General features: G+C 39.2%; 1 protein-coding gene and 1 long non-coding RNA gene across 8 annotated transcripts in view; one reads left to right on the forward strand and one right to left on the reverse strand.

Annotated features, from left to right (window-relative positions):
• The window catches only part of LOC309653452, a 249,713-nt gene that overhangs the window by 218,723 nt on the left and 12,095 nt on the right, over positions 1-18,895 (forward strand). For 3 of the 7 annotated variants that reach the window (XR_014259172.1, XR_014259173.1, XR_014259176.1), the window contains one exon: positions 10,083-15,129. The exons of 1 other annotated variant lie outside the window; for it this stretch is intronic. This is a non-coding gene — a long non-coding RNA (uncharacterized lncRNA). Of the gene's footprint in view, positions 1-319; positions 3,660-10,082; positions 15,130-18,895 lie in introns of those variants that run through there. 3 more of the 7 variants (XR_014259174.1, XR_014259175.1, XR_014259177.1) reach the window with 3 other exon arrangements.
• LOC309653432 (anosmin-1) overlaps positions 1-18,895 on the reverse strand; it is a 189,743-nt gene that overhangs the window by 9,906 nt on the left and 160,942 nt on the right. Inside the window, exons 8-9 of the mRNA XM_082448098.1 lie at positions 16,948-17,092; positions 7,737-7,883 (exon numbers count right to left, since the gene is read on the reverse strand). Coding sequence (XP_082304224.1) covers positions 7,737-7,883; positions 16,948-17,092 — 292 coding nt within the window. The remainder of the gene's footprint in view (positions 1-7,736; positions 7,884-16,947; positions 17,093-18,895) is intronic.

Genomic DNA, 18,895 nt, shown 5'->3' on the forward strand with positions numbered 1-18,895 from the left:
CTGAAAAAATGATATATTTGTAGATTTTTAAGATGTGAATTCTCCAGTCATTGACACAGAGATTAACTGTAATCTCAGTAAAGATCTCAGAAGGTGTTGGTGGAAATTGACAAACTAATGCAGATATTTATATAAAAATACAAAGCACCAAGAATAGTCAAGATAATTTGAAAAAGTAAAAAACTAGAGGACTATTATTTAAAATATTTTTAAGTTTACAGTAGTTAAGACAATGTGGTATTTCCACAAAGATGGAAAATACGCCAGTTGACTCTACAAAAAGTTCAAAAATTAACTTGCACATATATGTTTGATTTAGGGCAAAGATGGCACCACAGGGCTTTGGGGAAAGAATTACTTTTCAAGTAAATGACACTAAATCAGTTGGAGATGAAGAGGAAAAGAAAAATGGTATTGTGTTTTTTGACCACATGGCTATGAGACTAGAAATCAACTACAAGAAAAAAACTGCAAAAAAACACAAACATGTGGAGACTAAACAGTATGCCACTAAACAACCAATGGATCACTGAAGAAGTCAAAGAGGAAATAAAAAAATACCTAGAGGCAAATGAAAACAAGAACATGATGATTCAAAACCTGTGGGACACAGCAAAAACAGTTCAATGAGGGAAGTTTATAGCAATACAAGCTTACCTCAGAAAACAAGAAAAATGGAAAAATAACCTAACCTTACACCTAAAGCAACTAGAGAAAGAAGAACAAACAAACCCCAAAGTTAGTAGGAGAAAATAAATCGTAAAGATCAGAGCATAAGTAAATGAAATGGAGACTAAAAAAATAATAGAAAAGATAAAAGAAACTAAAAAGCTGGTTCTTTGAAAAGATAAAGTTGATAAACCTTTAGCCAGACTCATCAAGAAGAAAAAGGGAGAAGGCTCAAATCAATAAAATTAGAAATGAAAAAAGGAGAAGTTACAACCAACACCAGAGAAATAGAAAGAATCATAAGAGACTACTACAAGCAACTATATGCCAATAAAATAGACAACCTAGAAGAAATGAACAAACTCTTGGAGAGGTACAATCTCCCAAGACTGAACCAGGAAGAAATAGGAAATATGAACAGACCAACTACCAGTACTGAAATTGAAACTGTGATTTAAAAACTCCCAACAACCAGAGTCCAGGACCAGATGGCTTCACAGGCAAATTCTATCAAACATTTAGAGAAGAGTTAATACCTATGCTTCTGAAACCATTCCAAAAAACTGCAGAGGAAGGAACACATCCGAATTCATTCTAAGAGGCCATCATCACCCTGATACCAAAACCAGCCAAAGATACCACAAAAAAAGAAAATTATAGGCCAGTATCTTTGATGAACATAGATGCAAAAATCCTCAACAAAATACTAGCGAACAGAATCCAACAACACATTAAAAGGATCATACACCATGATCAAGTGGGATTTATCCCAGGGATGCAAGGATTCTTCAATATCCTTAAATCAATCAGTGTGATACACCACATTAACAGACTGAAGAATAAAAACCATATGATCAGCTCAATAGATGCAGAAAAAGCTTTTGATAAAATTCAACATCAATTTATGATAAAAACTCTCCAGAAAGTGGGCATAGAGGGAACCTACCTCAACATAATGAAGGCCATATATGACAAAACCACAGCTAACCTCATACTCAACGGTGAAAAGCTGAAAGCATTTCCTCCAAGATCAGGAACAAGACAAGATGTCCACTCTTGCCACTTTTATTCAACATAGTCTTGGAAGTCCTAGCCACGGCAATCAGAGAAGAAAGGGAATCCAGATTGGAAAGGAAGATGTAAAACTGTCACTGCTTGCATATGACATGATACCATACATAAAAAAACCCTTAAGATACTACCAGAATACTACTGGAGCTCATCAATGAATTCAGTAAAGTTGCAGAATACAAACTTAATATACAGAAATCTGTTGCATTTCTATACACTACAACAAACTATCAGAAAGAGAAATTAAGGAAACAATCCCATTTACCATTGCATCAAAAAGAATAAAATACCATTCATACTCTGGTTTCTCTTCAGATCATATAAATCTTTTGCCTTTTACTAAAGATTTCCATGGAGAGGGGAAAAAACAAAAAGAATAAGATACCTAGGAATAAACCTACCTAAAGAGGCAAAAGACCTGTACTCCAAAAACTATAGGACGCTGATGAAAGAAACTGAAGTTGACAGAGATGGATGGTTATACCATATTGTTGGACTGCAAGAATCAATACTGTTATAATAACCATACTACCCAAGGCAATCTACAGATTCAATGCAATCCCTATCAAATTACCAACGGCATTTTTCAAAGAACTAGACCAAAAAAATTTAAAATGTCTGTGAAACACAAAAGACCTCAAAATAGCCACAGCAATCTTGAGAAAGAAGAACAGAGCTGGAGGAATCACAGCTCCCTGACTTCAGACTATACTACAAAGCTACAGTAAGTACTATGGTACTGGCAGAAAAACAGAAATATAGATCAATGGAACAGGATAGAATGTCCAGAAATAAACCCACACACTTATGGTCAATTAATCTATGACAAAGGAGGCAAGAATATACATTGGAGAAAAGACAGTCTCTTCAATAAGTGGTGCTGGGAAAACTGAACAGCTACGTGTAAAAGAATGAAATTAGAACATTCTCTAACATGATACACAAAAATAAACTCAAAATGTCTTAAAGACTAAAATATAAGTCATGACACCATAAAACTCCTAGGATAGAGTATTGGCAAAATATTCTCTTACATAAATCGTACAAACGTTTTCTTATGTCAGTCTCCCAAAGCAATAGAAATAAAAGCAAAAATAAACAAATGGGACCTATTCAAAATTACAAGCTTTTGCACAGAAAGGAAACCATAAACAAAATAAAAAGATACCCTATGCACTGGGAGAAAATATTTGCAAATGATGCAATCAACAAGGGTTTAATTTCCAAAATACACAAACAGCTCGTAGAGTTTAATAACAAGAAAACAAACAACCCAATCCAAAAATGGGCAGAAGACCTAAATAGACATTTCTCCAAAGAAGACATACAGATGGTCAATAGGCACATGAAAAGATGCTCATTATTGCTAATTATTAGAGAAATGCAAATCAAAACTACAATGAACTACCACCTCACACCAGTCAGAATCATTAAAAAGTCTACAAATAATAAATGCTGGAGAGGGTGTGGAGAAAAGTGAACCCTCCTACACTGTTGGTGGGAATGTAAACTGGTGCAGCCACTATAGAGAACAGTATGGAGTTTCCTCAAAAAACTAAAAATAGCACTACCATATGATCCAGCAATCCCCATTCCTGGGCATATATCCAGACGAAACTATAATTTAAAAAGATACATGCACCCCTGTGTTCGTAGCAGCACTATTTACACTAGCCAAGACATGGAAGCAACCTAAGTGTCCATCGACAGATGAATGGATAAAGAAGATGTGGTACAAATATACAATGGAATATTACCCAGCCATAGAAAAGAATGAAGTAATGCCGTTTGCAGCAACATGAGTGGACCTAGAGATGATCATACTAAGTGAAGTCAGACAGAGAAGGACAAATATCATGATGTCACTTATATGTGAATGTAAAGAAAATTATAAAAATAAAATTACTTACAAAAAGAAATAGACTTACAGACTTAGAAAAGAAACTTATGATTACCAGAGGGCAAAGGGGGTGGGGGCGGGATAAATTAGGAGTTTGGGATTAGCAGATACAAATTACTGTATATAAAGTAGATAAACAACAAGGTCCTACTTTATAGCACAGGGAACTATATTCAATATATTGTAATAACCTATAATGGAAAAGAATGTGAAAAAGAATAGACATATATATATGTAATAGTGAGTCAGTTTGCTGTATACCTGAAACTAACACAACATTGTAAATCAACTAACACTTCAATAAAAAGTTCTTTGTTTGGGGGGAAAAAAAGAGGGAAAGAAAAATTAAAGGACATTGATGCCCTACACTAGCTCCTTACAACAATAATCAAATCTGGGTAAAAGCTAGAGAAAGATGAAACAGTATAACTCCTAGGAGATAAGGAGAGTATCTTTGTGACCCTGGCATAAGCAAAGATTTCTTAAACAGGACACAAAGAGCCGTAAGCCTAAAGGAAACAAAATGATGAACTGATAATCTCTAAAAGTAAGAACTATTAAGAATGTGAAAAAAATAAAAGTAGAAAATACTGAGATGAAACCAGCAGCTGACTCATATATTCCACATATAAAGGACTCTGGCAGGTCAGGCTGGCTAAACAGTTGAAAAGTGCCTTGAAAAACAGGAGCTCCATTGCCAGTAAACTTATGAAAAGGTGTTCAACGCCTGGATGGCCGGAAAAATGCAAATTCAAACAGCACTGAGCCATCATATCACACGTACCGGAAAGGCTCAACTGAGCAAGATGGAACATGCCTCATGGGGGAAAGCATGTGGGGCAGTGGGGACCATCTTACCCTCCTGGTGGGAATGTGCATTGGTCCAGCCACTTTGGAAATTCTCGGTATCTTCTAAAGGTCAACATCCTCTATGACCTAAGAATCCCACCTCTGCGGGGGAATAGGTACACATGTGCATCAAGAGACATGGATTCATAGGCTGTTCACAGCAGGGCCATTCTGAATAGCCCATCCCTGGAACAAACCAAATCTCCATCAACTGCTGAAGAGATCTGAACAAACCAAATCTCCATCAACTGCTGTACCAGGGACGACTGTGCAGTGATATAAATGGATGAATCACTGCTTCCTGCAACAGGATGGACGGGTTTCCCACATGCAGTGTTCACTGTGAGAAGACAAATGCAAACTGTATGATTCCATCTGTATACATTCAAATACACGTAAAACAGATCTTCAATTTTAGAAGTCAGGAAATGGTGGTTACTATTCTGTGCTTAAGATGTCTGCACCTCCTGTGTGTGTACATTTTCATTTCCTTACATGAGATGTGTACATTTTCAGTATTATATTAATATGTTGTTTTATTAATATTAATATGTCACATTCACATACAATTCTAATTTGAAATTGATAAATACAGTCATCCTTTGGTACATACTGGAGAGTGGGGATTGGATCCACGCCCTGGTTACCAAATTCCGAGGCTGCTCGAGTCCCACAGATAGCCCTTCGTATCTGTGGGTTCTGTATGCTTGGATTCAACCAACTGCCAATCTTAAACATAGTACACAATCCACAGTTGGTTGAATTCGCAGATACAGAACCCACTGATGTGGAGAGCTTGACTGTACAATAGATCAAATAAATTTTACAATTTAATATTAACTTAAAACTATCATTAAATGTCATAATATGGATATATTAACATAATTTTAATTTAATAATATTCAATAAATAAAATTTAATTTAAATTAACATATGATAGTAATAAAACATTAACATGATTGGTAATGTTATTTTAGCCAGAGAATGAATTTCAGCAGCTTGGAAGAAAATTCTGGAACAAGAAGAGCTCCAACACCAATATCCACAATGGCTCGTGAGCCGATACCCTGAGTAAAATAGCACTTTAGAAAAATAAGAAGAATTTTTAAAACTGAATTCTTGAAACAATCTATTGTTTTTTGCTTAAAATAGAGTTTATGTCTTAAAATGCACAGAAGTGATAAATATAAAAATGTATGTCAAGTAACTCTAAAAATACTATTTCAATAATGCAAAATAAATATTCTAAGAGTACAGAAAACAAAGAAACAAAAGGAATTTATCCCAAAGATAAAGAGAAAAAAGAATCTATTCTAAGGATGACTGTTCATTGCAGTATTGATTATAAGATGGAAATTCTGAAGGCAGCTAAATGTTTGACTATAGTGGAATCATTATGACATAATATCCATCAAGGCAGCCATTTTAAAATGTTATTAAAAATACTAACAATATAGAATGCAAATTAGTATTTTATGAAAATGTGTTGTGCTTTACAAACACACACATATACATATAAAACAACTGAGTGAGAAACAGAGGTATAGGAGACTTCTGAAAGAAAATCCAGTAAAATGCTATTTCCATGAAATGATATTGAGAAGAGAATCGACTTTTTAATTCTATTTTCCAAATTATTTGCATTATAGGTCTTTTAATTTAGAACAAGAATTTACAGTGCAAAATAATGACTGTCTTAAGTGTTTGGGACACAAGATCAGCCTTCTAGGAAAGACATGAAGACAGGTCAATATCCCTGAAGTGATAAAATGTAAGCAGCAGATTTCAGTATGTGATACAGATTCCTGGGAATCAAAGGCAACCCATTCAGACTTCAGAAGAGCAAGGCATTTAATAATAATTTTTTAAAAAGCATGCATGTGTTTTGTTCAGCTACTGTTTCCTTAATATCAATAGTGTGGCTTGACGGTGACGTTTGCACAAGCACCCTTACATCACAGCGCTCTTCAGTGCAGACAACAAATATAAAACTCTTAGAGGAAAACACAGGCAGAACACCCTGTGACATAAATCCCAGCAAAATCATTTTGATCCACCTCCTAGGTTAATGAAAATGAAAACAAAAATAAACAAATGGGACCTAATTAAACTTAAAAGCTTTTGCACAGTAAAGGAAACCATAAACAAAATGAAAAGACAACCTACGGAATGGAAGAAAATATTTGCAAACGATGTGACTGACAAGGCATTAATCTCCAAAATATACAGACAGCTCACACAGCTCAATATCAAGACAACAAACAACCCAGTGAAAAAAATGGACAGAAAACCTAAATAGACAGTTCTCCAAAGACATAGAGATGGCCAAGAGGCACATGAAAAGATGCTCAACATTACTAATTATCAGAGAAATGCAAATCAAAACCACAATGAGGTATCACCTCACACCGGTCAGAATGGCCATCATCAAAAAGTCTACAAACAATAAATGCTGGAGAGGGTGTGGAGAAAAGGGAACCCTCCTGCACTGTCGGTGGTAATGTAAATTGGTGCAACCATTATGGAGAACAGTATGGAGGTTCCTTAAAAAACTAAAAATAGAGCTACCATATGATCCAGCAATCCCACTCCTGGGCATATACCCCGAGAAAACCATAATTCAAAAAGAGTCATGTACCACAATGTTCACTGCAGCTCTGTTTACAATAGCCAGGACATGGAAGCAACCTAAGTGTCCATCAACAGATGAATGGATATAGAAGATGTGGTACATATATACAATGGAATATTACTCAGCGATAAAAAAGAATGAAATAATGCCATTTGCAGCAACATAGGTGGACCTGGAGATGATCATACTAAGTGAAGTCAGACATAGAAAGACAAATATCATATGATGTCACTTATGTGCAGAATCTTAAAAAAATGATACAAATGAACTTATTTACAAAGCAAAAACAGACTCACAGAAAACAAACTTATGGTTACCAAAGGGGAAGGGTGGCCGGGAGGGATAAATTGGGAGATTGGGATTGACATATACACACTACTGTATATAAAATCGATAACTAATAAGGACCTACTGTGTAGCACAGGGAACTCTGCTCAGTATTCTGTAATAACCTAAATGGGAAAAGAATTTGAAAAAGAATACATGCATGTATGTGTAAAACTGAATCACTTTGCTGTACACCTGAAACTAACAGAACGCGGTTAATCAACTCGATTCCAATATAAACTAAAACTTAGCAAGAACAACAACAAATAAACAGAAGCATCTGCCCACCTTCGGTCTTTTTCCAGTACACCTTCACTTGCAGCTGGTTGTCTTGATAGAATGGAGCTCCGATTTCCAGGAGGCGAGTGGGCCGTCGTCTTTGAAACGGAGGCTGTATTTGCATCACACTTTTTCTAGTTTTCCCAAGTTGTTCTTCTACAACAAAGCACAACATTCTGATTTACTTGTTAAAAATAAATCTGTAACCTGAGAGTAATGCCAGTGTATTTAATTTCACTCTGCTATTCATTCATATTTAGTGCCTGATTTTTAAAGTAAAATGTAATGTGACTACACGTTCTTTCCTGCTCAAGTTGATGACACCTCCGCCTTCATCACACACTGGAATGCATACCTAAAAGTAGACTGTATGTATTACACGGAATCCCCCGAACTTAAATTGGGAATCAACATACATTCACCAGCCCGGAAAGATGCTCTGATTTCAGTAATAGGTGGAAGTAGTATTTCTCACAATAGATAGATTTGTTTGCAGTTATGAAGTACATGAAGTAATAGTAAAATACCATCTCATGAAAACAGTATAGGTAGCTTTTCACAGAAGTACCAGCATGTTATGTTCCTCCATCTTTAGAGAGCCAGATGAGAATGTATACGGCTTAGTAGGAAGTATACCAAAAATTCCTGCCCTCAAATCTCTCCTTTACCAGTTCATTGATTTTAGAAGTTGCACATTTAGAAATTCCGTCCTTGGAGACAAGACTTTTCTGCTTTCAGAATTCCAAGTAGCCCTTTGAGAGATAACAGCTTAAGCTGTACTGATTATAAAGCAGTCAGAAATGTGTTATCAAAACTTTTCCGACAGAGCTGTGAGGTCTGCATTCTTGGGAAGGTGGGAGGAAGAGGGAAAGAAAGATGAGGATGAATGCAGAGAAATGCTGACCTGCGGTGAATCAGGAGAAGGAAAGGAAAACTGAGGACCCAGAAGAAAAAGTACATCGAGTGTGTACTTCTCCTTACAGGGCTGTGCCTGTCAAACCGTCCGTGCAATGGATCGGATTAAAAGGAATGGGATACTTACATTAGTTGGTACTTACGTTTTAGTTTAAATAATTCAAATGAATGTTTGGACAACTCAGACATTTATTAGGTTAAGGATTCTGCACCCGAATCCACTGTGTGTGTGAGGGATTCCCCACACCAGTAATTCTCAGACCCCAGCAGGGTGTCCTACAGTTCAACTCAATTCTGACAGTTTCTACCTGCAGACAGCATCAGATCCCACAGGGTGAGGGCTCAGTGCTGCAAGACTGCCCCCCCCTTCAGATGCCAGTCACGAGTCCAGGCTGTCACCAGTTCTTCTGATGACCTGCTATAGATGGGGGGTTCCAAAGACCCCTTCCTCAGATTCAGATAATTTGCAAAAGCAATTGACAGAACTTAGAGAAAAATTTTACTTGCTAGATGACCCGTTTATAATAAAAGGATATAACTCAGCAACCTAAGTGTCCATAGACAGAGGAGTGGATAAAGATGTAGTACATATATGCAATGGAATACTACTCACTCATAAAAAAGAATGAAGTAATGCCATTTGCAGCAACATGGTTGGACCTAGAGATGATCATACTAAGTGAAGTAAGTCAGACAGAGAAAGACAAATATCATGTGGTATCACTTACATGTGGAATCTAAAAAATGACACAAATGAACTTATCTACGAAACAGAAACAGACTCACAGACATAGAAAATAACCTTATGGTTACCACAGGGGAAAGGGGGGGAGTGGAGGGATAAATTAGGAGTTTGAGATTAAAACATACACACTACTCTATATAAAAGAGATAACCAACAAGGACCTGCTGTATAGCAGAGGGAACTATACTCAATATTTTGTAATAACCTATAATGGAAAATAATTTGAACAAGAATATGTGCATGTGTATAACTGAATCACTGTGTTGTATACCTGAAACTAACACAACATTATAAATCAACTGTACTTCAATTTAAAAAAAGACACAAACACAAAACCACAGACAACAGTAACAAAAAAGACTGTTCTAGGAATGAGGATCTATAACGTAGAAAAACTTGTACAGAAATGTTCACATCAATATTGCTTGTCATGTAAGCTCATACTTAGCTCACGAAAACAAGAACATCTATCTTCAAAGTTAATGCCTAAGTATAAAATTTGATTTAGATACATGAAAAATGAGTGGGAAAAGGAGGATATAAGTCAGGAAGAGGCAGATGGAAGAGATGCACACGGCAGGGTGTGGGGAGAGGGGGCGGAGCTTCCATGTCTGAGGGTCTAAGGGAGTCACTCCCCCAGCCTGCGTTCACCACCCCGGAAGCTCTCTGAACCCCGTCTTTTTGGATTTTTACAGAGGCGTCATCACACAGGCGTGCTGATTAAATTACCAGCCACTGATGACTAACCTCCGTCCTCAGCTCGCAGGTGGAGGTGGGAAGGGGAGACTGAAACTTCCAGGCTTCCAGTCACCCCTTGGTTCCTCTGGTGACCACCCCCATCCCCAGCTGTTCTCCCCAGTCACCTCTCTCACATCCCAGAAGACACCTTTATCGCTCCTCCTCACTTAGGAAATTCCAAGAGCTCTGGGGGCCAGGAATGTGCCGAGACCAGATAGCAGGAGGCGCTGCTTCCCAGCCTGCAGACAGCAGCGCAGCGAGCCTGGAGCCCAGAGGAGGGCCTAGGACGCGGAGCCCTCAGAAGGCTCCGCCCCCAAACGCATCCCTTTCTTGACACCACCAGGCGGTTACAGAATCCTGCTGCTTACACCTAAAGCATTTTTTTTTTTAAAAGAATTAAAGGTTTAAGATTTTCACAAGCCCATTTATGTTTCTAATTCCTTTAAGAACCTGTGATGGGAAGAAGTCGCCAGCAGACTACCAAGACAGTTTAGATAACCGTGTTTAATCTCTCTGTGAATTCTGTCTTCCTGCTGTCTTTTATATGCTATGGAGACATTCATTTCTCATTACAGACGTAAGAACGTGTGAATATATATATTTTATATATATATATATATATATATATATATATATATATATATATATATATATATCTCAAGATTGAATCTTTGCTGCTTTATTGAATATTTCCAGCACAGACACGCATGGACATGCCCCACCCCCCCATGTAGCGACAGACGTGATAGTTCAGTCCTGGGAGGACGTTCTTGACTCGGAGTGTGTCCTCCACTTTCAGCAGGAAACAAAAATGGAATAAAATTCATTCCTTCACATTCTGAAGAGGTGTGAGGTCTGATTTATTTATACTCTTTAATAGTCCTAAAAGTTAAAAGCATTGACTGACTATGCTACTTCTCCAGATGTCAAAACTTTGATTACCTTTTCAGATTGAGAAACTCAGAGTATTTTCTCTCCACCCCATTTTTATTTTGGAGAGCTGGAAGTATATTCCAGTTGCATGGGGCAACTATAAAAAACATTTGGAATCTGTCAACCCTGGAAATACTCCTCCTGCCTCCAAAAAAGCAAGTTACATTTCCATTAAAGATAGTATTATGTCTTTCCTCCTTCAAGGGACCCTTTTATAAAACTGTATGAACATTCAGGCTTTGCTTGCGTCGAAATATTTATCATTAAAACACCTAGCAGCCCGCAGACCTGGAAAAATATAATTCAAAAAGTAATTTATATGCTGACATTTACTACACTCATTCCTATAAAATATAATTTCCCTTGCTTATACTATAAAGTTGTAATTATTCTTTACTTCTAGTTGCTTCATGATGAAATATATAGTGTTCTTGTAAAAGTCATATACTAGTGTTTATGAGATTATATATCAACATTGGGTTATAAAGAACATCCTGACACGTATTCAGCTATATCCTGCCTCATCCTTTGTAAAACCAGTCTCTTCTGTCGGCTACGCTGACACCCAAATAATATGTATTATGACAGGTACTTTGCACTATCCCTTCTTTTTTTATTTTTCTGAATCCACATGACAGGCATCAGTTAATCCTAGCATAACGTGGCCTTTGGTAGGTTAACTATCATATCTCTTTATTGGTCAGGTAAAACGTTACCTCATGTTAAAAGATGATTAGAAAGTGACCTTAACACTCAGCACCAGCGTCTTGCGGGAAGAGGAGTTGGCTGAGTGCGTAGGTAAGAGCGGGAATACCTGACTGATTTGGTTTCACAGGTGTTCCTGAAGCAGTGCTACAGGCCACGCTTAGGCTTCTGGAGTGCGTGGGCTCTGACGGCTGCTGTGGGCACACAGGCGGACAGTCCCTGTTCTCTGACCTAGATGAGATCTTAGTTCAGCGGATGTACTTTCCAAGGGATGGGTCTAGACCCCACAGACTGGAATCTGTCGTGTGCAAAAGGAAGGACACTTCCACCGGAGGTTCCAGAGGACAGGGGAAGACACTCAGGGGTGAAGGACAGATGTGTTTGTATCTGGGGGGATCTGAGTGGCTCACTGAGAGGGAAGAATTCAGACTATGTGATGCCATATGGTTTAAAGTGAGAGAGAAGGGTTTGTAATCATACTTGAGAGGAAGGGAGAAGGAGCTAATTAAAGAGGATGTCACCAGGTATGTGGGGGGAGATGCTCCAGGAAGAAGAAGAAAGCCCTAGATGTGGTCTGGAGACCCAGAGTCTGTAACAGTTGTGTCTGTGGGCTGGACCATGAAGAGGTTCTCGATGACATGACTTCAGCAATGGCAAGCCGAAGCTGGGTTTTTCTCTCCTTGTTCTTGGTTGTGGGCAGAAACACAAATTATGGGAGTTTGCAATCCCATACCAGTCTCTAATGGGGAAGGAATGTTGTTTACTGGAAAAGCCAGGAGACTAAAAGGCAAACTTATTTTACACAATAGAGGAAATCCCCACCACCAATAGAAAAAAAAAAAAAAAAAGGGTCTTAGGAGAAGCAGACGTTTACAGGATTTTGGTTTGAGAAGACATTTGGGGAGGAAAACATGGGAAAGCAATAAAGGATGAGATCTGTGGAGACTTGCAAAGAGAAGATGTAGGTGAGTCTTGAGAGTGGAACTCAGGAGAGTAATCTGTGATATGGTGAATATTTTGGCAGCTGTCTACAAAATGGATATTGAAGAAAGAGTGGAAACAAATATTAATTAGGAGATTATTTTATAAGAAAGGTGACAATGGGCTGAACAAGGGCAAGAATTGGACAGATCCCACGCAGAATCTGAAATTAGAGTCAAAAGGACTTTCTAATGAACTGGATTTCTGAAGAGAAAGAAGAGCAAAGCATGACGAATGACCTCTATGGATGGCTTGAGCAAAAGGGGGAACGGTGGGAACTTTTGGGGCAGGAGAGCCTGGGAGAGGAACAGGTGTGAGAGGGAAGTGAAGAGCTTGGTTTGGGGGACGTTACATGCAAAGTGCCTGTGAGCCATCCCAGTGGAGGTGCTCAGCAGGCAGCTGAACACACACCTCTGCCTTCAGGGAGCATCAGGTGGGAGACACCAGGTGGCCTTCACATGTGGATGGTCATGACACCCACGGGAGTCACTGAGGTCTCCCAGGGAGGGAACTGCCCCCCCCTCCATTCCCCACCCCCAAGCTGATTCTCTGCACAAATGATGCTCTCTTCCAACTCTGCGCTTGTGCGGGGTGACACCCTGTGCCCTGTGTCCCACGGAGCACCCACTCTTCAGGACCCAGGAGGAGCGCTGCGCTCTGGGTCCCCACCGCCACGTCTGTCCGTCTGCGCCAAGCTTCCCTGCAGCTCTGTGTGCAATGGACTGGTCTTTGTGTAATCATGTTGACATGTTTATCTCCCAAATTCAACAGTAGGCGCTTTGAAGGCGGAGATCGAAATGTGTCTAGGGCTGCAGTAATGTGTGTGTATGAGTGTGTTTGCACATGAATATGTACGCATGTGTGTATATACATGAACACACATACACATATAAATACATGGTACACATATACTATATAACGTACAGTCTATACAGTATATATATCCTACAGTGTACATATCTTTATACTATAATACAGTGTACAATGGTATAAGGTAGTAATTATTCCCATCATTAGACACAGTTTGATGAATGAATGGAGGACTGCATTAAAGAAATCAATGAATGGCGCGAATGTAAGTCTCAGCCACTATGGAAAACAGTATGGAGGTTCCTCGGAAAACTAAAAATAGAGTTGCCATATGATCCACTCCTGGATCATATATATCCACTCCTGGGCATATATCCAGACAGAACTGTAATTCAAAAGGATACCTGCACCCCTATATTTATAGCAGCACTATTTACAATAGCCAAGACATGGAAGCAACCTAAGTGTCCATCAACAGATGAATGGATAAAGAAGATGTGGTGCACGTATACAGTGGAACACTACTCAGCCATAAAAAGGAATGAAACAATGCTACTTGCAGCAACATGGATGGACCTAGAGATTATCATACTAAGTGAAGTAAGTCAGAAAGAGAAAGATAAATACCAAGTGATATCACCTATATGTAGAATCTAAAATATGACTCACATGAACCTATCTACGAAACAAAAACAGACTCACAGACCTAGAGAACAGACTTGTGGTTGCCAAGGGGGAGCAGAGGTGGGGGAGGGGTGGATTGGGAGTTTGGGATTAGCAGATGCAAACTGTTATACATAGAATGGATAAACAACAAGGTCCTACCGTAGAGTACAGGGAACTATATTCAGTATCCTGTGATAAACCGTAATGGAAAAGAACATGAAAAAGAATGTATATGTATAACTGAGTCACTTTGCTGTACACCAGAAATTAAACACAATATTGTAAACCAACTATACTTCAGTAGAATTCAAAAAAGAAATTGAGAGGCATCTTCCCCCAACCCTGCCACCTCCTGCCACCATTGAATTATAATCTCTGGGCACAGTGCCCTACCACTAGCATTTTTACAAACAACTCTAGTTGACCATAATGTGCAGCCAGGCTAAAGAAAAAATGACTTCAAGCAACTAAGCTATTGAGACCCTATACGTGTGGTATATTGTCCAGTGCATATAAAGATCTTCTGGCCCTGTTTCATGACACCTACAACACTAGTATTGACTTATGCCACATTCTTCCTCTCAGCTGAAAGCTGTCTCTAACGCATAGTATCTTGCCTTTAACATGCCACGTGCTCCATAAGTGTTATCATAGATATTACTAAATCTGACTCTAAAATTACTCTTGACATTGATTCATAATCATATAACAGGCATATTGGTCCTATTTACAAATTGTAAGATTGGACCTCCCTAAGAACAGTCAAGCTGAAATTAGGCACACAAATTAATGCTGTTAAAACTGATTTGTGTAACAGTGGTTTTAACCAACAAGGACCTACTGTATAGTGCAGGGAACTCTGCTCAGTAGTCTGTAATAACCTAAATGGGAAAAGAATTTGAAAAAGAATAGATATATTCTATTCTAGATATATATATCTATATCTATTAATATATATTCTATATATTCTAGATATATATATAGGTATATATATAACTAAATCACTTTGCTGTACACCTGAAACTAACACAACATTGTTAATCAACTAGACTCCAATATAAAATAAAAATTTTAAAGATCCAAAAAAGATACATGCACCCCTGTGTTCATAGCAGCACAGTCACAGCACAGCACAGCCAAGACATGGAAACAACCTAAATGCCCATCGATGGAGGAATGGCTAAAAAGAAGGTGTGGTACGTATATACAATGGAATGCTACTCAGCCATCAAAAAGCATGAAATAATGCCATTTGCAGCAACATGGATGGACCTAGAGATTATCATACTAAGTGAAGTCAGTCAGAAAGAGAAAGACAAATACCATATGATGTCACTTACATGTGGAATCTAAAATATGACACAGATGAACCTATCTATGAAACAGAAACAGAATCACGGACATAGAGAACACAGTTGTGGTTGCCAAGGGGGAGGGGGGTGGGGGAGGGATGGAGTGGGAGTCTGGGGTTAGCAGATGCAAACTATTATATAGAGAATGGATAAACAACAAGGTCCTACTGTAGAGCACAGGGCACTATATTCAATCTCCTGGGATAAACCATAATGGAAAAGAATATATATATATGTGTGTGTGTGTGTGTTTGTGTATAACTGAGTCACTTTGCTGTACAGCAGAAATTAACATTGTAAATCAACTCTGCTTCAATAAAAAATATTGATAAAAAAATCAGTGAAGTTACTAAACACATAGAAATGTTTCCATGAGAATTTTTATGTAAAAGTTGTACTGTATGCAAACTTATACATAGAAATAGTAGACTTTTCAAATCCATTTAATCTCCAAGAGGACTATTTCTCAAATAGGTAGGAAGCTCCGTTTCTAGAACTATTTCGAAAGCATCATTTCAAATGGACCTGCTCGTTTGGATCCTATTGTTTCCCAGGTGGTAGAAGATAATTATGGGCCATCCCTGCGTCTAACAACGCAGAGCCAGCCTTGCCTTTCCTAAATTCAACAAGCTTGTCACACCTTCCGTGTCTGACCAGGCCCCGTGCTGGGATGAAAGGCAGATCCCACGGGACCCTGCGAGCCTGGGGAAGCAGCACCCGCGGAGACCCCTGGCGGCCTCTCTCGGGCTCGCCTTCTATCTGCCCGTCCCCAGATCCCTGGCCAGGAGCTTCCCCGCAGCTCTTCTCAGCAGTCCCCACCTCTGAGCAAAGCCAGAAACACCACGTCACGCATTTTCCAGCTCAGAGATGAGTGTCTCATAAGACTCTCCTCTTGCTTTGCTCAGTTCACGGCAAACAGACTAGTTTAGAACCACTGGCAACAAGGAAACGGGAATGGGAATGATTTAGTCACTGCCCCCAGTGGAGAATTAGGTAGCCTTTGGCAGTAATTGTGACCACTGTGTAAAACCAGTAAAAAAAAAAAAAAAAAAAAAAAAGGCACGTCGCATTCTTAGGAGGGAAGCAACAGTTTCTAACAGTTTAACTGTACGGGTCCTCCTTAAAAACAAGTACGCATATGCATAAGGACCCCAAATCATGTAAGTATAAACATTTGTTCGAATGAGACACGCTTTGTTCTTAAATTTCCATTACGACGCCAAAATATTGTACATAAAACGGATAAAAATCCTAAGAAAAACTCAGAGGTAAAACTTGTACACATCCTAGTTCAAAGGACATATTTCCATGTATACTGGTATGAAGGTTCTCCAGGTAAGGCTGCAAGTGAGAAGAAGGAACTCGGAGCACTTACTGTTGTGGACGGCGTGTGTGGACGTGAAGTGGAGGGAGGCCTTAGCGCTCTTCAGGCGTGTCTGGCCCCAGTAGGTGACAGCCTGCAGCTCCACCGTGTAGACGCAGTTGGGCTGCAGTGGCTCCAGGGTCACAGAATTCTGAGACTGCAGGTGGAGGGACACACACAGACGCTGTTACAAGCCTCGCCGCCTCTCCGCTTCCCTGCACAGCGGCTGTACCCTCCTGAAGCACACCAGCCCCTCTCTGATGTCTGCCCGGACTGTCTAAGATCACAAATCGTTCTACATCTTTAGCATCTGAAAATCCACTTTTACCGTGGATCAAAATAAATGTCATACAGAAGCACAAACACGTTTTTTTTGAAATTGTATTCCTAATCCCATTATTGGATGCTTTCCAGTAGCAAGAAAATGAATAATTCTGTCCCCTCACTCCTTACTAGATAGATACCACCTTACAGAGAGAAGAGAGCTGTAAAGGCTCGTGTTAGCACACACCTGGCAAGATTATGAATTGGCATTCCCTGTATTTCTCTGATTTTATCCTAAATCTTCTATGAGTAAATTTCCACCAAAAGTTGTGAGAAAAATCAACCTGACAAAATGCTTAAAGCACTTTTTTATGGCTTGCAGGTATAATAATAAAGTCCCTTACAAGTACTCGGAATTAAGAGAAATAAGGTTGTTGTCTTAGAATTCAAGCATCCATCAAAATATAGTACATGTGATATCACATGGCCCTAAATGGTCTAACTGGTGGTATTAACATCTATGAAGGGAAAAACGTGTCCATCACTAATGCGACACCAGACATCAGGCAGGCAGTGAGTAGCACGTGCTTTCCCGCAGAGAGTAGGCCAGTTGTATGCACTCATCGTGCTACGTGACGGTATCGTCATCTGAAATTGTCAAGTGCTGAGTCACATAAGCCGGTCCCTTGTTTAAATACCACAATGACCTGTCGGACTTCTCCGCATCATTTTGGGTCACGTGAGATCTCTTTTCAGGGAGAGAACATGATTTCCATGGTCATTTCAGAGCCGTGAGTACAAGGCCCCCTGTAAATTAACAGATGGCACCCTTACATGATTCGGGCTTCTGAGGGATCAGTCATCGGAACTCGGCCCCCTTCCAGCAGGTCGGCTCTGGACGGCGGGAAGGACTGCAATTCCAGAAGTGGAGGCTGAGAGGCGGCCTCTGGACCGTGGTCCCTGTTCCCAGGTGAGGCTGGGCCACCTCTCAGCCTCACCCACTGTGGTATTAACCGTGCATTTTCGTGCCCTTTCTTCCTTTTACCTACCGTATGTCTATGAACTACCAAGTCCCAATTTTTTTTAGTTAGGGTTTCTTGTTATGTTCTATATCACTCTTCCTAAACTATTACCTTCAAACAAGTAAAATAAAATTCACTTTTGAAAGAGCATTTCCTTGAAAAGCCCCACTCCTCTCAGTTATCATGGATATTAGGATGGACTCTTAGGAAATGAAAAGACATTGATCCCCAAGAAGAAAATTTCACAATTTCTCATGTTCTTCTATATGTTTCCAATTTCTGATCCTAATTCTCAGTTGGTCAAATTTTAATATTGAGAAGTTTAAGGAGTCACATGACCTACAGCTTGCCTCTTGTGGATCCAAAAAAACACGTCACTCATAAGATAGTGACCTATGATTAAGGCTACTCTGGGCCTGTTAACAATTATAATTAAATTCGCAGTTCATTTTTTATTTATCTAATTGACATATACTGGAAATAAATTGCAAACTTCCCTACTAATCTTTGATGCTGTTTGGTTATTAAGGGCATGTCGGGGGCAGGGGGCTGTCAGCATTTCATCACATCACTTTTTGCTTTCCATCCCTGTGATTTCACAGCTTTATCTCTTTCAGCACTTTCTGTGAGATAAGCACACATTACCAATGGTCACTTGTTGCAAAGTCCTACAA

The sequence above is a fragment of the Balaenoptera physalus genome, assembly GCF_965194825.1.
Source record: "Balaenoptera physalus genome assembly, chromosome: Y".
NCBI classification, from domain to species: Eukaryota; Metazoa; Chordata; class Mammalia; order Artiodactyla; family Balaenopteridae; genus Balaenoptera; species Balaenoptera physalus.